Source organism: Hippoglossus stenolepis, chromosome 11, assembly GCF_022539355.2.
Source record: "Hippoglossus stenolepis isolate QCI-W04-F060 chromosome 11, HSTE1.2, whole genome shotgun sequence".
Lineage (NCBI taxonomy): Eukaryota > Metazoa > Chordata > Actinopteri > Pleuronectiformes > Pleuronectidae > Hippoglossus > Hippoglossus stenolepis.
The window spans coordinates 839237-863982 of record NC_061493.1 but is presented as its reverse complement, the minus strand read 5'-3'; the positions used below and the strand labels follow the sequence as shown (position 1 = coordinate 863982).

The 24746-nt window shown below is 39.6% G+C and overlaps 2 protein-coding genes across 3 annotated transcripts in view; one reads left to right on the top strand and one right to left on the bottom strand.

Moving 5' to 3' along the window:
* The first annotated feature begins 499 nt into the window (after positions 1 to 499).
* tgs1 (trimethylguanosine synthase 1) lies at positions 500 to 10794 on the top strand. Of its 2 annotated transcripts, XM_035170229.2 has the most exons (16): positions 500 to 717; positions 850 to 917; positions 1082 to 1218; positions 1348 to 1429; positions 1714 to 1791; positions 2035 to 2451; positions 2488 to 2604; positions 3331 to 3457; positions 4328 to 4414; positions 4982 to 5132; positions 5987 to 6314; positions 6422 to 6577; positions 6787 to 6933; positions 7855 to 8071; positions 9282 to 9360; positions 10431 to 10794. In XM_035170229.2, exons 1-16 carry the CDS (start codon positions 530 to 532, stop codon positions 10545 to 10547), a joined length of 2496 nt encoding a protein of 831 aa, XP_035026120.2. In that variant the 5' UTR covers positions 500 to 529; the 3' UTR covers positions 10548 to 10794. The 2 variants fall into 2 exon arrangements, with proteins under 2 accessions (XP_035026120.2, XP_035026119.2); XM_035170228.2 differs by having other exon boundaries at positions 2035 to 2604.
* A 5547-nt stretch (positions 10795 to 16341) lies between these two features.
* Positions 16342 to 24746, bottom strand: part of cntnap2b (contactin associated protein 2b) — a 36618-nt gene continuing 28213 nt past the window's right edge. Inside the window, exons 16-25 of the mRNA XM_035170214.2 lie at positions 24538 to 24665; positions 24094 to 24264; positions 23418 to 23636; positions 22638 to 22874; positions 22207 to 22440; positions 21972 to 22105; positions 21554 to 21647; positions 20566 to 20796; positions 20402 to 20476; positions 16342 to 19046 (exon numbers count right to left, since the gene is read on the bottom strand). Of these exons, the coding sequence (XP_035026105.1) occupies positions 18847 to 19046; positions 20402 to 20476; positions 20566 to 20796; positions 21554 to 21647; positions 21972 to 22105; positions 22207 to 22440; positions 22638 to 22874; positions 23418 to 23636; positions 24094 to 24264; positions 24538 to 24665 (1723 nt within the window). The 3' untranslated portion in view covers positions 16342 to 18846. The remainder of the gene's footprint in view (positions 19047 to 20401; positions 20477 to 20565; positions 20797 to 21553; positions 21648 to 21971; positions 22106 to 22206; positions 22441 to 22637; positions 22875 to 23417; positions 23637 to 24093; positions 24265 to 24537; positions 24666 to 24746) is intronic.

The window sequence follows — 24746 nt, the reverse complement described above, 5'->3', positions numbered from 1 at the left end:
GTTACATTTTTTAAATGGGTGGCAGTGCCATGTTTAATAAAAACACAGTTGAATGTTAAAATATCAGTTACAATTTTTTTTTTTACAGTCAAAATGTGGAGTCACATCTTAATGAAATGTTTTGCAGTGGCATGTCTGTTCAGGAAAACAAAGTTGAATGTTAAAATATAAGCAACAACAATTTGTTACTATCAGAAAGTGAGGAACACCTGCGGAAAGTAACGTAATGGCATTCATATCGGTACTCAGTATCTTCAACTACCAACATTGAAGTACTCATATTTGTACTTGTGAAAGTGGTATTGGTGCATCCCTACCTCGCATCTTAACATTATTTATCTCCTTTATGAACACCCCCCCTCTAGCAGCAATATACTGTACAGGTCAATATCTACATGCAAATGCAATGCAGCATAGTTGCACACAAAACTGACCACATCTCATTTTAAGACGGTACCGCAGTATGACTGGGTTTTAGAACCAACAGAGACACCTTATTGTGAAAGGAGGTGGGCGGAAGTCACGGTTGATGTCGTTCAAGTGCCGCCATGCTACTTCCGGCTCACGCGGGGGTAGAGTGAGTGAACTGGTGGTCATGATGCTGGAGAGGAGCAGTCTGGTGACCGTGGTGGCAGATCTCTTCTTCCGCAGGAGACACCGGCCTGAGGAGGAGGAGGAGGAGGCGATCCACTGTCTCTGTTCCAGAGCCTTCGTACAGTGAGCCTCTCTTATGTCTACTATCACTCACTGACATGAGCGTTTGATAATGAGCAGGGCTGTGGCGTGGGTACGCGAACTGTTGTCTGTCTCCAGCCCTGTCTGACTGTCTGTTTGTCTCCATCTGTGCAGGGACCGAGACCTTTACCGCTCTGATAACAGACTGCTGAGCTTTGAACCAGCGGAGACTGCAGCGCAAGGTGTGTGACTGCATCTCACCAGCTCTCATTGTTGCGTGACTTCAAAATCATTGCATAGTGTTGGTGTTGTTGAAGTTCTGACTCTGAGTGAAAATTAAGAATCCGAACAAGGAGGGTGAGATCACATGAAGTAGAAAAGATGATTGTGTCTGATATGCTCACAGAGGCAGATGATGATGACCAGGAAGAAGAAGAAGAAGAAGAGGAGGAAGAGGAGGAGGTGCTGGATGAAGAGGAGCAGCTAATGGCCAGCATGGGTCTGCCTCTGGCCTTCAGCAGCTCCTCTGACCAGAGGAGAGCAGTAAGTCAGAGCCACTGCTCGACAGTCCGGTTAGCTCCGTGTCACTGAAATTCCTGAAAGAATGAATTGAACTCAAATGTTTTGGGCTGTTGCTGCTGCTGAATGAACCTGTTTGTGGTCATGTGACAGGGGAGGAGGTCTGACAGGAAGCCTGCCACATACCGGGTAGAACAAGCTGAAGAGGAAGTAGAGCTACAGGTTGACAACAAAGGTAATCCAATTCATTTATTATTACTATTTACATATATGTATAGGTCAGGAGTATTATCCAAATGTGAAAGAATGTTAGAGCAAGTGGCTTAATCTGATTCCTCCAAAGTAGGTCATGAAATTGTGCAGTGATAGCATTGCACAGGGTTTTTTTGCACCTGTTAACTGTGCAAAGATACAGCACGGATTAACAAAGTTACTGCCAGAGACAAAATAGAAGCATCATTGAAATCCCATCTTAAAACTGACTTTAGAGGTTGTCCTTTGCTTTTTTTAATGGCCCAGTTGAGGAGAGGCAAGGGTGCGATTCACTGGAGGAAGGAGCAGGAGGGATCCAAAATGCTGGCTGGGAAACCTACTGGGGTAAGCAGGATAACATGAAGATTACTACAAAGTCAAATATTGTGTAGCCGTTCACTGAACCTAATGAAATGTGTCCCTCACCGGAGCACGTAAAACACGAAGACGTGGTGATGCTTCAATATATATCACATGGAGAGCATCTCTCAGTCTTAATCAGCAGACAGAGTTAGCTCAGTTGTCATTATGTGGCCTATATTCAATACTGCTTCTTCATTTTCTCCACCTCCTCTGTACCTCTTGAAGCTCAACAGGGTGAAGCTCTGCTGTGGAGCAGCTGGCTAGAGAAACATCCAGAGAGTGAGCTGCTCTCTACAGACGATCAAGGAACAGTGACTGCTCCTTGGGACAACCCAGAAACAAAAGATGTGTGGGACGAACATGCTGCAGACACCTACACCTCCTACTGGGAGCAGTATTCCTACTGGGCGGGGCAGGGCTGGACCCCTGACCAATCCATCTGTAATGGGAACACTGGTGGAGAAGCAACGGCAGGGGTGATGGACACAGGTTTAGAGATACACTCAGCGGAGTGGAAGGATAGACAGACTGGAGATGAGAGCCAACGTAGAGAAGAAGTGAAAGCCCTTCATGATGATGTTGAGGTTTTGAAAGACCTGCTTGGACAGAAGTGCACATTAGAGACAAATGGGAGCTCAGTGACTGACTCAGAGATACACAGAGACTGTATGGATGTGGCTGATATCAGAGAGCAGTCAGAGGATCAGCTCTGTGGCTCTGACGATCCTTCTGATGGTGGGAATCAACGTAAAAGACCTGCTGCATCCTCTCAGCAGAACACAGCCAAACAGACAGGTAATAGCGCGTGTGTGTGTATCTCTTAGTAGTGGCAATCTTCCTAAAAAATTCATTGCACATCACATCCACCATCTGAATTGCTCTTTGAGTTGGGTTTATTTATCATGGCAAGTTACAGTCCTCAGCCACACTCAGGAAAAATCTGATGGTGTGTGCAGGTATTTGTCCGCTCTTTAGTCAGGTGATGAGGCATCTCATCAGATTCAGCATTTACTCTGTAGATATTGCTTTCATTCTGCCCGTTCGCGCAAAAAGCATATAGCTCTCAGCAAGTAGACCTCAGCTTGACATTTATCCTGCTCAGCAGGGTCTGTAGTTGCTCAATGGTTGCTTGGATTGCTGCAGTGGACCTCAGGGTTTTATCAATGGTTTTGTGACGGCTCTTATTTGGATTCTTCGCCAAGTATAGAATCTGAACAGCTTCCAATGAGAAGCTGTGCTGGCTGACCGTTCCTCCCTTCCTCAGGATGAAGGACCAGGACTTAACTGCCAGTTCGCACACGCGACCAAAATGGTTGCACTCTGGATCCCTGTCATCTTATTAACACCAGTTTAGCAAATTCATATGCAAAATTGCATCTTTGTTGAACCTTGATTCCACAACATTATATAACTATTCTAGTTTGATCTATTTGACATAGCATACTTCTGTTGTATTATTACATTTGCACATTGTTGTACATTGTGAGTTTGCTGGTAAATATCTTCTATGTTTTGGCTCAGATTCCAAGCAAGTTGTTGGCAGCCCTGACCAACAGGCTCATGGCTCAAGGAATAAGATGCCAAATAGAGAAGATGACGACGATGATGACAAACCCCCTGGAGAAGGACATGCCAAAGTCAAACGCAGGTGTTTTTTCAAAATGTTTATTGTATTTGTATGGAACATCAATAAATTATTATGAGCCAGCTTTAAAAACATGCAGTCATCAAGCATCCCTTTCACCAGTCAGATACAGCTTTCGGAAAATGTTTTGCAGTGAACAGTAATTGAAAACTCTGTTGGTTCTCTGCAAAGCTAAGCTTGTCCTTATTGTTATTTGTTGCAGTTGTTTTGTTATAGACATCATTTTATTATGAAAAACTGCCTGTTATAAGGCAATGAATATCTGAGCTGTCTTGATAGACCACCCCCTCTTTCATTTTCTCACAGCTCATGCAGTGAGATAGAGCAAGGCTCACACAATAGATATCAATAACAACAATAACCGAAAAACGGTGTCTCATAATATTTAAAATTGCTTTGTAAGAATCAATTTTAGCCAGTTATGGTGCTTATCCATCTATGTCCAATAAAGCTGCTTGAAATTTCCAGATGCCATAGTTATCGAGTGATGGCAAACATGTTTCCTTGACTTAGTTATAATATCACTTTGCTGAATTTCATTAAAATTAACAGTGTGACATACATAGCTTTAAAGGGACGTCAAATATTGAACTGGAGTATTTGTAGCACCTTCATGTTTCTGGTTTGATTTCTACATTTTCACCAGATCCTTAGCTTCAACCTTTTCTGACACAGAAGTTAAGTTTGAAGTTCTCTGTGAATTATCATCTCACCACCAACTGAGAAAGGATTCTGTGAGCTTGTTAAGTTATTTGAGAAAATATAGAATGTCGTGTTTCCCATGGGCTTCAGCTACTAAACAATAATTAGATGTATGTGTGAAAATAAATGTTAAAAATCAGTTTTAAAACAGTATTTTGCATTTCCCTACAGTCATGAGCTGGATGTTGAGGAGAACCCTGACCTGACACCCAAGGAAGCTTGGTGTAAACTGGGACTCAAAAACCATTCGGACCCCCAGTAAGTCTGATCTGTTCAACCATTCTGTTTGTCCAACAGCAGCACACACTACATCCACCCAGCTGACCAATGCAATTAACGTCTCTCCAAATCACCTCAAACTGAACATAAGAACCAGAAAGAGGATGTTTTCTCCAGCTTGAGGCTGACTGGACAGCATTAGTTGTATTGATGTAGCCCTAGTGGTAGCTTGGTTATTAAAAATAAGACTTAGTAATTAAAATGAGGTTTATATTTTGCTCAAAAAACACAAGGGCATCAATTTGTCATTAATCAGTCAAACAAGCGGCTGTGGCTTACATTAGGGATCAGTGGTTAGAGCGGTCGTCCTCTAACCAGAAGGTTGGCTGTTCCATCCTATTCTTCCTCATTCTGCATTCATAGAGAAACGTGTTGCATGAATGAATGGGTGAATGGCAATAAACTGTACTCTAAATTGCTTTGAGTTGTTGTCAAGACTAGAAAAGCGCTTTATACATACAGATCATTTAAAATATTCAGAGTGTTTTTGTGGCGGTTTTTGCACAGTAGATGTCTCTGTGAGTGATTGTATTTGTGCCTGCCCAGGTTCGACAGTGTGTTAAGCTTTAAAGGCGGTGCTAGTCAGAAGCCTCGGAGGTGGACTAAGAAAGAGGTTCGCAGGGTCAAAAAACACACCAAGTTCTCAGAAACAGGAAGAGACACCACACGGCCACCAAGCTGCTCCGCCCTCTCCAAGGTAAGACTGGGGACAGAAGTACGTCCTGATTAAACTACTTAAAATGGATTGATGGATGGTAATCTTTGCAGATCCATATGAGCTGCCATTTAATTAATCCCCAAATTCTTCTGTTTTCAAGAGTGTAATGAATAAAGTGTGGTCAGACTCATCCAGTTGATTCAGAATCAGATCTACTAAGGTCTCTGTGCCTGTTTTCAGCCTCATTCTGGAGTTTATCTGCGGTGTAAGTGAACATTTTCTTTTCTGATGATCTCAAAGACATCTCAAGTGTGAACTCTCTATTTCAAACATGTTCAAATTATAGCTAATGAAATGACTGTATTGCTCATGTGTGATCTTAGCGTGTGAGATGTTTTGATAGACATTGAATATTGACAGTAATATGTGTATATGGTGCAAATAAAAGGCTAGAGGAGGCTAAGCTTTGTGGAACTACTATGATGAAACATCTCGTGTGTTGTTAAAATACAAATGCTACAATAGGCTGTAGTGATGTGCAGGTCAGAGTTTGTTAATACACACACACACACACACACACACACACACACACACACACACACACACACACACACACACACACACAAAGACAAATTATGCATCCGTTAGGCAGAGCATAAGAGAGAGAAGGCAGACACTCTTTGAAACAAGAACAAGATATCTACATATGTGTTGATGCGTTGCCACATTTAAGCATTGGAATTTGCATCTGATGATAAGCTGCTGGCAGGTGGGAATAGATTGAACAACTGTTATGGATCAGCCATGACAGAAAAGTAAAGTAGGAGAATGGACTATAGATGTATCATCGTGAATGTTGCATGGAAGAGTAATTATATTAATTTACTTGACAGGTCCAAAACTTCCTTAAACACCAGAGAGAGACACAGAAGAGACCATGTGAGCAGAGTGAGATGGGAGAAGGAAGTTCACAAGAACCTGAGGACAATCATCCATCTCTGGGAGAAGAGGAGGAGAAGAGGATGATGAAGGAGATGAAAAGTACTGAGGAAGAAAATAAGGAGGTGCTGGAAGAGGAGAGTTCTTGTTCTCTGTCCAGTTCAGATGCAGACAGGAGGAAGGACACCGTGGATAGTGAGGAGGAGGATGAGCCTGGTAGACAGTTAGTATATCCAAAAGTCCCAGACTTTCTCCTGTCTAAGGTGTCTGAAGATAACAGGGGTAAGAGTGTGTATCAGATGATTGTGGTGACACACATACAGTAAAAGTTTGTAGAAAATGTGAAGACTGGTGCAGTCTAATGATAACTCATGTGCATGTGTGTGTAGAGTTGAGTAAAAAGAAACAGAAGAAGAAGAAGCGGAAGCGTAGGAAGAAGCAGCAGGTCCCAGCAGACATGGTAGCTGAACCGGAGCTGGCTAAATACTGGGCTCAACGCTACAGACTCTTCTCTCGCTTTGATGAAGGGATCAGACTGGACCGAGGTCAGTCTGTGTGCATCTTTAGACTAACAGAATTCATTTCATGGCCATCACCATTATTTGGAAACATGACATTTACACTTAATATGTTTTGGTAAACCTACACACACTGTTTACTCAGCAGAAATATATTTGAAACATATTTGTTCAAGTGAACACACACACACACACACACTAACATACTAACGTATTAACGTTGTTGTGTGTTGCAGAGGGCTGGTTCTCTGTGACACCAGAGAGGATCGCTGAGCACATCGCCCTCAGGGTAGAGCAGAGCTTCTGTGACTCTCAGCTGATTATAGATGCCTTTTGTGGTGTGGGAGGAAACGCCATTCAATTTGCCCTCACTGGAAAGAGAGGTAAACCCACACACACCTCCACCTCCAATATCAGCTTTCTCTTTGTTATAATAATAAGAATAACTTTATTTGTATAGCACTTTTCAATACAAGTAACAAAGTACCTTAAAGCAAACAATATGAAACCCATAAACTATCAGAATAATGATAATAATGATTATACAGATACAGATGATAATAGCTTTCTTATAAAAATGTGTGTTAAAGGGATAGTTCACCGAAAAATTTAAATTCACTCATTACCGTTTGAGTCCACAAAACACTTTTGGAGTTTCAGGAGTAAACAGTGTTGCAGTCAAATCCAATCCAATTTAAGTAACAGACCCAATTTTTCAAACCAAACCAAACAATAGAAACAAAAATGCCTTCATACTGCTCGTGTGGTGTCATCCCAGTGTCCATAAGCCCTGACAATCTAGTTATACTCAAAACTCGGTAATTTACACCCAGGCTGCCCCCAGATGAGCCACTGGAGCGTGCCCTGACTTCTGTTTCTGTGATAGATACAATGCTGCCTGCGTTAATTAACTTTAATCTTCATCCTAATTATCTCAGAAGGACGGCATAGTGTGGAGTGGTTAGCACTGTCGCCAAGAAGGTTCTTGTGCAGGGTGCTCTTCTGCAACCCTTAAAGGACAAGTGGGATGGTTGGATGACTGATGGATGATCAATGTTAGTTTAAAGCCAGTCATCATTCAAACAACTCTGTTTATCTGGAGAAAGAGTTGTGTTTTATCTGAACAACCAAGGTATTTGACCTTAATGTTCACATAATTTCTCCAAAATGGGGCATTTATAAAGAATGCTGTTTCTGTTTCAACCCTGGCTGTTCAGTAAGTCCTAACAGAAGAGATATTACAGTCCTGTACAGATACCACAACAATATGATAGACTGAGTAATCACTGCTCTCTTTCTTTCAGTCCTGGCTATAGATATTGACCCAGTGCGCTTAAGCTTGGCGCGCCACAATGCTACAGTTTACGGCGTGGACAACCAAATTGACTTCCTGCAAGGGGACTTCCTCCAGCTGGCATCCCATCTACGCGGCGATGTGGTCTTCCTGTCACCACCGTGGGGAGGACCAAACTACCTAACTGCTGAGGTGTTTGACATCAGGACCATGATGCAGCCTGATGGATATCCTTTGAATTACACCAGGGATGTTATAATCACAGAATGTTATATTAGATAATATAATTATATATATTAGATATTAGATATTAGATATTATATACTATCAGCAAATTATATTTTATTTACTTCATCTATACCATAACCCATGATTATAATAATAATTATAATAAAATATATATTTATTATTATGATGATTATTATTAACACTTATTATTATTATTATTGTTGTTGTTAATTATAAAAATGTCAGATCTGGATCCTGCAGCTCTTGAGTCAAAGATATAGGCTCAATCCCATTTCACCCCTTCTCCTTACCCCTACCCCTTGTTTTCGAGGGTTATCCTGCCCCTTGAAACGGAGTCACAAGGGGTAGTGGTTGAAAACCCCTGCGAATTGGGACAGCCCTTCAAGAAGCTGTTACATCACCAGTAGTCGTCGCGAAACAGGGTGCGACATGAAATTATATAAAAAATATGGGATTATCATGCAAAAAAAAAGGTAAAAGTGACCATAATACATTGAAATGATATTAAAGTAAGATAGTTTTCATAATTTTTAAATCCTTATTAATGGAGAAAATACTACATATGTGGGTCTCTCTCCCAGTTTGCCGGTGTTTCACAAGGCATTCTGGGTACCCCTTGGTTTGAAGTGAGGGTCGGAATAATCTCAGTTTGGAGGGCTATAAAGCCTTAGCCCTACCCCTCCATCCCAACAGGTATTGGGACAGCCTACCTCTACATGTAGACATGCACAACGAAGGGGAAGGGCTAAGGGCCAAGGGGTGAAATGGGACTGGGCCATAGATTCACAATCCTTACTTGGTCACGTCTTGTCTATAATTCTACCAATTTACTCCACTATTCACAGCAGACTGTGTCCATAGTGTATGACCGTGTTCATAAATAATTTCCGCTGTGTTAACTGGCTCTAAAGGCTGTCAGTATTATCTGTGAAGTTAAGGTGATCATCAATCACATGTCAGTCAATTGTCGCAGTCATTTCAATTGGTTGAAATATGATGTAAATATGAGTCTTCAGAGGATTAATCTAATGTTTGTCGGGACCCCTTCAACTTTCCTCTTTGTAAATTCATCTAGACAAAATTCCATTATACACACGAAATATCAAAGTGTGAAGAGCAGACAATATTACTGAGAGTGAACCTCTGTGTTTATGCACAAATTTGATTTTCATCCTTAACTGTCGTCACATTTGAGATTTTCCGCCTGGCCAAACTGATATCAGACAACATAGTGTACTTCCTGCCTCGAAATGCTGATATGGATCAGGTATGTACTTCTATTATGCTAAAAGAATACAGGCTTTGTTTCCTCTGTCACATATACCTGCTTGCTAGAGAAGGTCACAGAGTGCATTATAAATCGTGTTTTGAATGATTTAGGGTAAATAAAAAGTCTGAACTAGACCTGCCAACAGGTGTACTGAGGTCCAGTTAAAGCAGAAGGTAATTCAGGAAGCATCTGTTTTCTCACATTGTAGGAAATTATTTTACCAAATTTAGTACATCAGTAGTTATCTGATATTTAATCAATTTAATAATGTAAAATTTTCACCAAATATGGTGATTAATCTGAAGTGAGCGCTGGATGAGCCTATTTGGTTTGATACCAAAGCATGGGTCGTACTGGTGATAGACTGGAGGGGAAAACAAAACTCATGAGTTACTTACAGGCCTTTCAAAATGTACCACACAGATAGAGTTGCACAAAATGTGGGAGGTTGGGTCTGTAGCATTTCGATTTAGAAAGGCTGTGCTAAATGTGGGCATGTGTTATAAATATCAGAGAAATGATGCAGGATCATTTAAGTTAATCAATCAATCAAATTTTATTTGTATTGCCCATATTCACAAATTACAGTTTGTCTCATAGGGCTTTAACCCTCAACAAGAGTAAGGCAACTTTTAACAGGGTAAAAAGAACATAGACACCTCAGAGAGAGGGATCCCTCTCCCAGGACGGACAGAAGTGCAATAGATGCCACGTGTAATGGAGACGATCAGAAAAATAAGAGTATTTACAGCATTGATTAGAAGAAACAGTTTGTAGCATAATGAAAGGTAAGTGAATTGATGGATTATTGTCAGTAATCGTAGAGTATCTGAGTAGACATATTGTGTATCAAGCAGTCCTGTGTCGTAACCATCAGATTTAAAAAGATGAATTGACAGTCAGGTTCTAAACATTTTCTTTTTAAATTCTCTAATACAAGCAAAGACAATCATGTTCTAACCCTCAGCTGCTTGTTCCCTGTACCAGATTGAACAGATCTGCAACCACAACACAATGTGTGCTCACCTGTGTGGTAACGCATGACCTCTGTGTCCCTGTCTCCACAGATAGCCTCTCTGGCTGGTCCAGGAGGAAAGATGGAGGTAGAGCAGAACTATCTCAACAACAAGCTGAAGACCGTGACTGCTTACTTTGGTAGTTTGATCACATCAGACAGCCAGTGACCCTGGAAGCATTTCCTCCAACAAACAAAAATCTGTTCCTACTCTAGATCTCTCTTTCTACTCGGGCCTGTCACCTTTGATTCACTCCAGGGATCTATTCATCAGTTTGACTTGTGTTGTTGAAGTTTTTTATACAGATTTTTGTAAAGAGCAAACTGAATCTTTTGATTGACAGTTCCAGTTTTATTCAATTTCAATTTTATCTTTTTTATTGTATGTTAGAATCAATAAAAACATTTTCATAATTTGTTTGTTCTCATCTTCATTGTTAATAATGCAACATGTCATTGCACTGGTTGTAGTTCAGGTTAAAACAAATAATAAAGAGGTAACACTGGATCACATGACAAGACCTTAAAACTACTGTATAGCCTCAAATTGCAGTAATGCTCAATCTGGATTAAATTGATCAAATCAAATTATGTGAGCTTCAGGATTCAAAACTTTGTTACCACTTCAACAGCAAACAACCTCACACCATGTACAGTAACCACAAGTGGTTTGATTGTTTAAAAAGAAAAAAAGGAAATTAATTATTCTCATTGAAATTCTATCAGTATGTTATAGCTTATATGATGTATTACGTTTTACTGTCCTTTTGTTGTACCATTACACCTGTAAATCACTTTGGTCAACCAAGTTGTTTTAAATGTGCTATATAAATAAAATTGACATTGTCATTGACATAGCTATATTCCCTGACAGTGTCTTAAAGACAGTAGCTCTAGTAAAAACAGCATATTGTCTGTGGGTAAGAACCATTACAAAACCTTGCTGTTGATCTTAATGATGAACTGATTAGATTTGGGGGGGGGGTCCAAGGTCAATACTATACAATACTTTGCAATCACATGCTTGAAATTCAGAATCACAAATTCAAACATTAGTACATTACTATATAATTTTTTTTTAATGTAACTGTGGATGTATTTAAACACCCACCTAATAGTCCATAATTTCAAGGATTCAACAACCAATGTGGTCTTCATGTGGTGGCCCATGAAGGCAGCATGACATGGGTATTGGATTAATGTATAGTGGAGAGATTTATTTTGGTCTTTTCGTTATGTTTTTATGGTCATTTGTTGTATTCTATTGTTAGTACTACATACGTACCTCGCCTGCAAGCCACTGGTGAGGTCTAAGTGTTCTTAGCTCACTAGGGTGAATTATGAAGCTGTCACAGACACAACCACTTCCGTGTCACTCCTTTTTACAATTCCTTGAGCTGAGAGTCATAAAAACAATATCTGTTATTTTGGGGAGTAGATAAATAAAGACTTCACAGATGATAAGTTAAACAATGGCAATATTATTTTCCAATTTCTGTAATTATCATTTTATCACTACTTCCTACCTTAATATCTGCCTTTGTTCCTATTTCACTCTTTGTGTCCTTGCTATTTCTTTTACCAATCATTGCCTTCTTTCAATATTTTTTTACTTTTATTAAGCACTTCTTAGCTTTCCTTCCTTCTTTCCATTTCCTTTTGATTCATCTTGTATTAATCTTCAATTCACCTTTTTGCGTTATATATCTCTAACTGTACTTTTGGTTCCTTTTCTACCTTTGAGTCTTCCCTCCTTTATTTTACAGTATTGCTTATTTTATGATGACATTTTCTGTAATTATATATTTTTCTGTCATTTAGAGAAACACACCATGTATAAATATGTGCACTGAATGAAATGTAAAAGTTACATTACAGATACATTTATTGCATTGAATGTATTGATAACACTTGAACAGTAAGTTCACCTGTGATGGAGCATCCACTGTACTTTGAGTGAAGCTTCCCTGTGTATCCTCCTCATGATGGCCTGTCATGTCAGATATGGATTGGGCTTGAGAAGTGACCTTGTCTGTTGGGTTCTAGATATAAAAATTGCAATATTAATGTAAGCTTTTAATTATATACTTTCATACCACCAACATGGTGAAATATCTATTGGTAATTGCATGTCATGGCAATTCACTAAGTCACGGAAGTGTTTAACGCACAAAAGGCAACAATAAGCTTTTGATTTACAGCTGTTGTAAATTAATGCTTTTGATTAGCTTCCTGTCTTTGTGTAACTATGCCACAATTTATTACCTGTGATGGAGTATGATCTTGATAGCGTGTTGACACCCCTTTCTTTTTTTTTCTGCGTGCTCTGAGAAAAACAAACATATTCTGTATGACCAAAACATTTGATCTATTACATTTTTAAGCTATTAACACATGGAATGATAATGGTTAGCATAATAAATGTTTACCTTTTTCTTTTGCCATTTGAAAACAAAAGGATTGCTGAAGGGTGACACATAAACTCCTCGACTCTTCTGCTTCTTTGCTTTCACCGCTCCAAATCCACCCAATGTGTCTAAAGTTAATCAAACAGAGTGAATCAATGCCAATAGTTTAGCACCTGCACTGCTGAAGTACATTTCACTTGACTTGTTTTTTGGGAAAAAAGTCAACAATCCAAGGAGTTTCATGTATACGATATATATAAGAGCTTCAACTTTTTACCTTCTTCTTCCTCTTCATAGAGTCAGTGTATTCCCTTAGAAGGGCATTCAGGGTGATCTTGTATGTATGTACAAAATCGTCCAGTCTGGTAAGCCGTCTCCGTTGAAAACAGATCTTTTTCAGATCCCACTGGCTTTTGTCCATTATCCCTTGCGTTTTATTGTCTTGGGTGCTATTCTGGAGTTCAACATTTACAGTACGTTATATAACATAAAAATGGCTTCATTCACCTGATTTGGATTTAAATCTGTAATATCCGGGATGGAATAATGCCATATTAATCAATTTTACTACCAGATCTTTTGGGTTATAGTACCTGTGTGGGTTTACGGGCAGTTCTTTTGAATATATGACGACTAACAAAACGGCGGACATGCTAGTTAAAATTTTTATCTCATGGTTAAGGTAAAAAAACTACTTTTTTTAATCTTTTATTTTTTTCTGAACGTTTATGCATCATTCATTGTCACAGAAATGATGTGTGTGATTATATTTTATTATGTGCCTTTACAGCACCTCAAAGATTTCGTAATTGAGCTATTTCTAATGTAAGACTTTTACTTTGTAAAATATCTTTATTGATGCAGTAAAAATGTTTGATTTTCAGAATATATGAAGTCAGAGATATTCTGACCACAAATATATCACTCATTGACTGGAATCATTGAGCACATCAAATATCAAGAAACGTAGCGATTTGATCGTACCAATGTTGAACTTTTACTTTGAAAGATCTCCTAATTTATACAGTTAAAATATTTGATTTTCTGATATATAGTCGGAGAGTTCCTGAACACAAGCGTATCAGTCACTCTCTGGAATTATTGAGAGAAGTATTTTTATAGCACTTCAAATATCCAGAAATAAGCAATTTGAAGGTACAATTGTAGGACTTGTACTTTGTAATATCTCTTAATTTATAGAGTAAAAATGTTTGATTTTCAGTATGTGCATAGTCAGAGAAATCCTGAACACAAATATATCAGTCACTCTCTGGAATTATTGAGAAAATTATGTTTATAGCATCTCAAATATCCAGAAATTAGCTACTTGAAGCTAACAAATGTTGGACTTTTATTTTGTAAAATCTCTTAATTGATACAGTAAAAATGCTCTTCATAAAAATTACACAGGTAAGATGTTGTATACTTCTTGTGAATATATTCCAATCAATATTATTTTCAATTATGCATTGTGTATATGCTCTATGTCAACACTTTATTTTGAAAACCGAACGTAGTCACACGTATGTTCCGCTAACTTACTACTAACGTACTCTGTTGCTCGATTCCTGTTGTGGGGCATTTGAATGTGTTTACCATAAATGTCAATATATGGGTGCAGTAGAATTTCAGTGTCGGCTGATTTGACCACAGAGATGGGAGTGTCGGCTGGCTTGACCGAAATTTGTCCGGAGCCGCCACTGATTTGTGCGCAAGGACAGTGTCTAACATAAACTCGCAATAATTCTAGACAGTATTTGCTCATCACTCCCATCATCTCGTATCGGGGGGAGTGACTAAGTCGGAGCCTAGACACCAAACACTAACCTGTTCTACTGTTGCAATAAACATTTGAACGTTGTCTGACTGAAATGGTAAAATTTGCGAGTATAGGCATATTGTATACCCAAGCAATCTATACTTTACGTAATCATAATCTACAATGAGCTGCCTCCATTATCGACGATGTGGCCGTAGCTGCGTTTCTGGATCTGCAACAATAAAAAGCAAGGACTCCCGGGAAGATATCAAGTCAATAACATGTATTGATGAGACATTTATGTGATGAAGAAGGAGAGGAGGAAAGCGAATTTACTTGTGTCATGTGTCCCTGGAAAATCTAGACCTATAGTAGCAAGTATAGTATAGTAAGGTTTTAAGTCTTCTCTTGAACTAGAGGGTGTCTGAGTCCCAAACCGAAAATGGTAGATGATTCCACAAGAGAGGATCTTGATAGCTGAAGGGTCTTTCTACTTTTGGAGACTTAAAGGATAAGTATGCCTGACGTCTGGAGGCGCATTGCTTTAGTGGGGTGATATGCTACTATGAGCTCTATTAGGTATTATGGTGCCATATCATTAAGTGCTTTGTAGGTGAGGAGAATTAAAAATTCTCAATCTAACAGGAAGCCAGGAAGAGGTGATCTCTTTTCTTGTCAGTGCTGCAGACTTTTGGACAAGCTGCAGAGTCTTGTCCAAAATACTCCAGATTTGATGGTAAATGTCTGTAATTTTGCAGAACATAACTGTAAAGGAGCTGAACCTAAAATGAACATAGAAGCATTGTAGAGCAGTTTGGATTTGAAGTCTTGCATTGCAGCATGTAGGCTTAGAAGTTCCTCCATGTGATGGAAAAGCACATTCTCTTTCCTCTTTTCCTCTTTCTGCAGGAGAAAACCTGTTGCTCCTCAACACTACTGTATCAATAGCATAACATATGCACCTGACCTTGACAATGGTAGGATATAAAAAATGGCAGAAAGGAAAAAGGAAAGTGGTACCTAGTTGTTCTGAGCTGCAGTGATAGAATGAGTCAAATCAGAAACACTGTCTGGAATTCTGCTGGAAACAAAGAATATTTCTTTAATTAGAATGAAGCTTTAAAAGTTCTTATGATCAATTTATTTTTTATGACAAACTCTCCCTTCATTCTTTCTACACTGGACAAATAGGATCCTGTAGAATGACGACACTGGTTTTGGATTGGTAAGTAGTAGGATCGCTTAACCTCCTCCAGAGCAGATTAGAATAGCAGCGGAAGTGACTTTGTTGATTTACCTCTGTCAGAAATGAGCTAGCTTTCAAACACTAAAAACCCAGAGTTAAACGTGAAGTTACCTCGATTAGAAATCCTGCTTCATAGTGCAGGCCCCTGCTTAAGCAGCCAATAATTGGCTATTACGTAAGCTTTTGCATGCAATTTTAATGTGATAGCACAAAATGGCATATGAGCTAAAGAAATGCAGCCAAGACTAAAGGACAAAACATATGGGGCCAAGAACAATGACTCTGTGTCTGGGGACCTTAAGTGGCATCCAAATTGTGATGAATAACAAATGCTAAATCAAAACAACTCATCTTTATTGGTTAATTAACGGTCCCAAGCTTGAAATATGGACATATAAGACAATTAAGATTATAATTATATTTGTCTTTTTTATCTTTGATAACCTCTCTTCACAGACCGACAACCCCCAACTCCCACTCTGACATCTCTCCTAAATGTCAATCAACTGGATCCAGTTGTGCGAGGTCAAAAATTGCATAGCAGCCAGTGTAAGATTTGTACTGTATGTTTTACTGGTCTTTCAAGGCGAAATTTCAAGACAATGAGAAAAGCACAAAGAATGAGAAATCAGCTATAAAAAGAAGAACAGTTAGGCAAGGTTTTATACATATAACATGAAGAAAAAGCTATGTGATTCTAGAGTAGCATATCAAATCAGAAATGTGAGTCATTCAGTGTCAAACAACATGCCATTACACAGCAGTGCAGTCAATAGTATACAGATGCAATACAATCAAATGTCAGGATGTAAGCCGTAGTTTTATATGTGTGTAACAAACATTCTTTTTAAGAAACCTCATCTTACTACTTCAAAATCAGATACATAGCTCAAGTTTTTAAAAGAAGTATCCTGAACTGAGTCAGCCAAGTCTTCTTGTAGCTGCTCTCTATCACAACGGAGCTGGTCTCAGTCACATGCCATACTATCTAGCCCCAAAGTCAGTACACCTGCAGCTCAGAGAGAACAAAGAAAACTTAGGACAAATCAACATAATGAACACTGAACACTTCCCTAGTCAGTTGTTTGAGGTGGACAGGCAAATTTCATCAACTCTCATCCAGTACCAAAATGTTCAGGATGTGTTTACTCCAGAATAGCACAGAGACTGGGAGCATGGTGAAGCTGCTGGCCTAACTCCATCACAAGTGAAACAAGACAAGGTTCAAACCTATTAAATGTCTCCACTGTGTGTCGTCAATATTTGAAATTGAGGAGCTTTTTACCCGACCGGCATGGCAGAGTTGTTCTGTGCCGACTCTACACTGCTCTACTGCTCATCAATGGCTTGTAAAAATTCTCACATATTCTTTAGTATCACATCTACTCTTTTAAGCTGTCATTTACAATGGTAGGTATTGATAATATCCCATAGTGATACATAATACATATATAAGACTTAATTGAGTGAATTTATATCAATTTAGCTTTTTTGTCATTTGACCCCATTTTATCTCAAAACCAGAGTTCACTTAAGTCTGTTGAGAAAGAAAAGAGCCACGTGTGAATCTGTGCTCAGCTTGCAAATGTGTGCTCACAAGTCTATGCCCAAGCTGTGTGCCCAAGATTGGTCTGAGAGTACAGACTTGCACATGACTCTTTTTTCCTCAATTGACCCAAGGGGTTGGGTCTCTGTTGGACTTGTCTCGGGGCTGGTGCAAGTGGCTCTGATAATGTGCCTGTTCAACAACTCACAGCCGTGTTTAACACAATATCTTGTGTAGAAATAGAAAGGAGACATCATGTTTGGAGATATCTTTTGACCAACCAAAACAAAACAGTCTTGTCCTCACAGTAGGGTTGTCAGGTTGGAGCCCTGTTTTATCTCTACTGTTAGCAAAGCTGGTTCTTGGATGGAGTTTGCCAACAAACAACAGACAATAAGGAAATTTTAAGTTGTTGGAAATGATTACTTGTGATGGAGTTAGGCTCGCGAGGTGGAGTTAGGCTAGCAGTTAGCATTAAGCTAAACTTATTCCCCACCAGTCTCGATGTACGAACATAGTTATGATAATAATATTAACATCTTGTCTAACCTAACCAAAACAGCAAGTTGACCTCTTGTGGACTGACAGGACATCATTCCTTGTTCAAAAGCCGCAACTCATTTGGCACCAAAAACAGTCAAATAAAAGATGCATCAGTAAGTTTCAACAATCAATGATAAAAAGTCATTAAGAGACACTGTCATTTATGTAGATGCAAAAATAAATAGAAGCGTGGTGTTTCCAATTTTCCCTCAGGTCTTAGTCTAAATGATGTAGTCATTTGTCATGGCTACATCTCCTCTACAGGCAAGAAGGCCAGTCAGTGTGCACTCATGCACTAGCACACACACGCGCGCGCACACAAACACACACACACACACACTGTTTCAGTCTTAAGGCTCAAATTAAACTCAACTGGAATTAATATAAAGTAATGCAAATGATTAGACATAATGTAAACTCCCCCTACAATTAATAAGCATTGCTACAGATATGAGTGATTATTGGCATTAATAGATGAATAAGTTTTATTATTACCATTAATGCCATCATCTTCTAATCTGATATTTTAGCACACTGCACAAAGGCCTACAGATATCAATCTATAGAAATAAATAAATGAAAAAATATATTACTCAAATATTAATAAATAACAAAAGTTCAATTGAAATTAAATTATAATTGATAAAAAAATAAAAGGAAGGCTAACACATTCACTTATCCATGGCCTGTAACTTAATGGCACTGTTCTCTGAACCATGAAGGCTGTCATCCTGTCCATTGTAAATAAAGTTTAAATAAACCGTTCCACATTTCAACATTGGCTCTGCCAGGCAGTGCGTTCCCCTGTGCTTTCATACCCATTTTGTAATGCCATTGTCCATAAAGTTTTGAATAAACCATTCGGCACATCCTCAAGGTTCCACCGGGGGTCACCTCACTACAACTGCCTATGCTTAGAAAACTACATACATCCTAATGTCATGTGTCCATGTTGTTGGGAGGGGTTCAGATGAACCACTCCTTCTTGCTCTCATCGATGGTTTCAGTAAAGGCCGGGTCATTGACGATGATCGCAGCATCGGCACAGTCTGCTGACTCTGCTCCCTTGGCCTCATTAGTGTGGTAGGAGCCTTTATGGCGGAACAGATGACGGATCATAAACACCATGATGCAAAGGACAATGAAGATCACCATGGAGATGATGCCTGGAAACAAAGAAATCAAGCAATTTATAATGACAGATCTGTAAGTTAAATCTTACAATCTGATTTTCTTAAATCTGTGCTCTCAAGAGACAAATGGATTGAGAGGTGACTGGTGCATATCCTGACTTTTAGTCCCAAATACACTGAGGGTCAATGCTAAAAAAACACCACCCCCTTAATGCATCTTAAAAGAGTTTATACAGGACTACAACTTGTCACTAGCTGAGTAGTTCTTCTCATCATCATAAGTAAACTGACCTAAGTGATTGCCCGTTTAACATTTTCATAACACAAGCCATTTCTAGATCTGTTTTGATTAGGCACAACTGTATTTTTCTTTTGTCTATTAGGGCTCTTTGCAATTGATAAGCATTATGAGTTGTGTCCAATCACAGATCACAGAATATGTTCCAGAGGAAATGTAGTAAAGGACCTTACAAAGTCCAATAATCTCAACCCTATCTGATATCCCCCAAATCGATGTGCATAATATTTTAAAAAACTAAAAGAAAAAACAGCTTGAATAGACCAGCCAGAGGAACCATCTGGTTCTTGGTCACCTGTTATCAAGAACCGCCTCTATTTGAGTCCGTTTTGTTCCAGACTTCTTCCTTTAAGAATTATGGAGGCCACTGTGGCTCTTAGGAATCTTCAATCCAGCATATTTGCAGCTCCTTCAACCTCATGGCTTTGTCAGCTGTGAGACCTTATATAGACAGTATAGATGGTATGTGTCTTTCCAAATAATGTCCAATCAATAGAATAGGACATGATTAACAAATGAACGGACAAATGAACTCAAACCAAAGTGTAAAAACCTCTCACAGATGATGAAGAGAAATAGGATGGACCTGAGCTAAAGTTCAAGTAACATAGCAAAGTGTCTTTTAGTACTTACAATGTAAATGTTCGGTTTATTCTTTAAAATAAATGGTAAAAGGTTTGTATTTATAAAGCGCTTTTCCAGTCTTTTTCCACTCAAAGCTCTTTACAGTACAGTTTGCCATTCACCCATTCACACACACATTCATACAGTGCATCTATTAGCAGCACTTTATTGCTCTATGAGGGGCAATTCAGGGTTCAGCATCTTGCCCAAGGACATATTGGCACGCAGATGGGTTAAGACTGGGATTGAACTACAGACCTTCTGGTTGGAGGACGACCACTCTACCCCTCAGCCACAGTATATTAACTTAGCAAAATATCTGTTTTCCCTTTTCCCATAATGAGGTGAATGTAAAAAGTGAAAAGTCTGAAAACTTTGTGAATGCACCGAAATGCTAAATTACTTTACGATAATAGGGGGCACTAGTCATCATTTTCTGCTGGAGACAAAATTGTGTAAGATTTACCTCCAATTATGACAAAGTTGCGATCCACTCCATCACCACTGGCTTTGTCCTCATTGAAAGGGAAAACAACTCCAGCTGTGGACAAACAATTATTATGTACAAACTATCTTTTCTATTGGACTTTAAATTTGGAATTTTGCTTGAAAATCTGTTTGTGTCTCAACCTGCTTCTATGTGCCAGGGGTCACTAGCTGAGGCCATGGGGGAGATGGTCAAGGGTGAGGCTCCACAATTGGATGGGACCAAAATCCCATGGGTGGTGACAGGTGCTGCCAGGCCCAAGCGTAGTGCAGCTTTCAGAGGGGCCACACTGTTAAACTGAACTCTTGACAGACAGCCCACCAAGCCTGGCGTGTTGTAGCGCTCGATTAGGATGTGGTCAATCTGTCCAGTTTCTACAAGAAAGACAGCAGATCACACAATGAGTGAAGTCTCAGAAAGTTTTCAGGAGCAGATGGAGAATGTTGTCAATACTTACAATACATAAAACTATTACACATTGTTTGCATTATTAGAATAATGTATTTAGTGTTATTGCATGCAAAACAATTTACAATGAAATAAAGCTGGTCTATAGGAGGGAACATATTCATTTCTATAACAGGAGAAGGTGCCCAAAGCACACTAATTACAGAATCATGATTAACATGGGATTCACTCAGAATCACTGTGAAGGACACTTCTGGGTTGGACCTTGTACTGTCTGTCCTTACTGTGTGTGCACATGCTGACACATCAGACTTTATTCTTTATGATATTGGTTTCCAAAATAGGGTGATGGCAAGATGATTTCCAGGAATAAAAATGGATTTAACAATGATCAGTAAAAAATTATATAATTGATAAATAGTCTGTATTTACACAGTGCTTTTCTAGACTTGATGACACTCAAAGCGCTTTACAGTTCAGTTTTTGGCCATTCACCCATTCATGCAGTGCAACTATGGACAGTACTTTTTCCTATGAGAATGGCATGCAGAATGGGCTTAACTGGGATTGACCCTCTAGTTAGAGGATGACCCACTCTACCCCCTGAGTCACAGTCGCCTGTTAAATTGTAGTTTAAACAAAACCATACAAATAAAAAACATGTCATCACTGTCATTCCCACGTGACCCCTGAGGTGATTCTTCGAATCATTTACACACTTACCAAAGACCTTTCCGAGAAAGATACTCTTTATCAAGTTGAACTGGGTGTCCGAGGCCTCAGGCAGAGTGTATGTGTACACTGGGTAGTGGTCCAGCTGGAGAATATGGAAAGAGGAATGGACCAGTGACACCAAGAACCACTCATCACATAATTTACTAACATCCTGGGAAATACACTTATTAGCGTTTTAGAGACTGACATGAGAAATACTGAAACCTTCATCTAAACATGAAGAACTGTTGCACATGATGCTGATCAGTGAGATTTAGAGGTTTCAGTGGCTAAGCTAACACTGGTAGCTTACACACCTTGATCCATATATGTACATACAAACATGAGGCTGATATTCATAAATCAACCAATACACTGTTTTGCACAAATCTGCACCATACATGATACAGTGGCAGAAAGTACTAACCTGGAGTCGTATTTCTCTTAAGTTCCTGGTTATGTTGACAGAGTGTGGCTGTCCATTGGCCATGTTACGATGGTCAACGTCAATGGTGTGAGGTTCTGTTAGCCCCCCAAGACTGTAGCGGATCTGGAGAGTGCCTGGAAATAATGTTTTAATAGGGTGAGTGTAACAGCAGTTCAATATATATATCTTTTTATAATCTTTGATGAAGAAATTAAAAGTATGTTGATAAACCCACCATTGTGCCTTAGCACCACAGCCAGGTAGTCTTGAGTCCTGGAACTGATGTAGACCAGGATGCTGGGAGTGCTGGAGGTACTGAAGCTGAACACCAGCTCCTCCTGTGTCAGGTTGGCCTCACTAGGGACACTAACACCAGATAGGCTCTTCCCTTCTCTCAATGCAAAATGTCCCGCCTCCGGCAAGAAGTCATAACGCACCGAGGCCCCTGTTTCAAAGTAGCCACCAACATCTAAAGTGCACGCATGGATGCATGCAGGCACAGACACACACACACACACACACACACACACACACACACACACACACACACACACCAGCAGAAGCAGCAAGGTTAATTCAAACACTGTACAAATGTTGCATCGAATCTAATCAATGAAGTCATCTAATCTGATCCAATGTTATCTGATTCAGTGTTTGAGGCTGTACCTTCTGTGCAGAAGGGTCCATCGTAAGCAGTGAGTGAGCAGTCACAGGAGTAACTGTTGTACTGCTCCAAACACTTCCCTCCGTTCCTGCAGCGCATCCCATAGCTGTTGCAGTGGCCCTGGCAGCCTGGACTCACCCCTGGAGTCGCTTTTGCTCTCCCTTCCAGGTCAATAGTCACACCATTTATCTTAAGAGCCCGCATGCAGCCCAAGAAACCCCTCTGACCACTTGAGGCACCTGCGAAATAAGATATAAAACATATTAGTTCAGTTAGAGCGATGAAGTATAGCTATTCAAAGACTCAACCCTTGTTTAAATCATGTTCATGCAGGTGAACTTGGACATTTGTTCCTGTGACAGTTGATGCACTTCTGCCAACACTGTTTACTTTTAATTCTGCTGTCATCTGCCATGCAATGCAGATATAGCTTTAATTGCAATGTCATTATTTAGAACTGCAGAGTTCTACATAAGCTGAATGGAATGGTGGACTCATGGGGTATACTCTAGATGTCATATGGACTTACAGGTTTAGTTGCACAGTAAGAACAACGACAGCTAAGGGAGCTTTATAGAGTGCAGTGCTTTACATATCTACTAAATTATATATGTTGTCTATATGACTTATAAAACACAAAATACAATGGATGAAGCGTTTTCCAACTTGATGGTCTGAGCACTCCATTATCCAGCACTGCTGATGACCCCCGCTGATGCTGGTCCAGCTCTGTCTGCTCTGTCCCTCCGCCCTGTTTATGTGTGTTTTTGTGTGTCTCTTACCAACATATAGTTCGCTGTAGAACTCCAGCTTTTTGTGTCCCTTTGAGGGGGTAGGTCTGATCTCTCTGTACTGTCCATTGAGTTGCAGTGCCGCCTCCTTGATGTTCTTCTCAGCCTCAACACGATGCCATTGGTCATCGTTGAGAGGAACCGGTGAGCGCACACTGAGCTCCACCCGCTCACTGCCCACGTCAAAAGAGAAGAAGACCACCGAGGCCCCTGACAACACCAGAGTGAAAAGCAGACAATAGCAATATTTAAGCTTTACTGTGTTGTCTTGTTTTTTAGTACTTCCCTGTCATATCTCATTAATCATCTTGTTATTATAATTTATACTGTTGCTAAAAACTAAAATTGAAAGAAACACATTTCTTTTTCTTTTACTTACATCTCTCCTTTCCTCGGTTAGCGTCAATCCCTTCAACAACCTAGCCCTTAAACTGTATATGAAAAATCCTGACCAGATAAAACACTATTCTGAGGGAGCTAACTTGGTTATAGTTTTAATCACAGTGAAGTGATGATATCTTTTTCATCTCTAGGAAAAATATGTACTTTTCACTGATGTGCATCAAATCACACTACTGCAATGACTGCAGAGAGCACATATTGATCTGATTGAGTTTTTTACTTAAAAAAGCTTCTAAAATCGTGTGCAGTGTGCACTCAGACACACCTTTTAGTTCAATGTGCAAGAAGTCGGTGGTTCCGAGGTTCTCTAGAAAGACTCCATGAGTGGAGGAAGTCTTAAAGTAGAAGGAGATGTCAGTGCTGGTTTCCCCTCTGAAGGACGGGAAATGAAGAAAGGAGGCAGGGCTGCCGAAGGATGCAGCATTCCAGTAGTTTCCTTCACAAAAAAACAGCAGGACACAATATTGCTCAAATACTGATCAAAGAAAATAGCTCATGGTCTCTGTGTGTACATTTCCTTCTATAGCTATGAGGACCAATTTTGTCTTTGTAAGGACATTGTAGCTGGGCCTCACACGGCTACAGACTGTATCAATCAGCCAATAGGTGTCCAAATAACTATAGATTACTACTATAGTGTGTGTGTGTGTGTGTGTGTGTGTGTGTGTGTGTGTGTGTGTGTGTGTGTGTGTGTGTGTGTGACACTTACGGTCCCCATGGCATTTGAGTGGCCCGATTGTCAGTTTGGCCTCAGATCCAGCTCTGCTCCTATCACCAACCACAACCTGACTGACTGGCAAATGGTCTTTATACACCAACAGGCCTGCATCCTCCCTCCTGCATATATTCACAGTGCAAAGGTACATCCATTTTTACATTTCCAGTGTGTGGGACAATATGTATATAAAATAGGTAATA

What these genes read in the sequence shown, in the direction of transcription:
- tgs1 (XM_035170228.2), top strand. Translation starts at nt 530, where the DNA reads ATGTCGTTCAAGTGCCGCCATGCTACTTCCGGCTCACGCGGGGGTAGA. An exon ending in GAACACAGCCAAACAGACAG is followed by an intron (nt 2,605 to 3,330) that starts GTAATAGCGCGT and finishes GTTTTGGCTCAG; the next exon opens with ATTCCAAGCAAGTTGTTGGC. An exon ending in AGGGATCAGACTGGACCGAG is followed by an intron (nt 6,578 to 6,786) that starts GTCAGTCTGTGT and finishes TGTGTGTTGCAG; the next exon opens with AGGGCTGGTTCTCTGTGACA.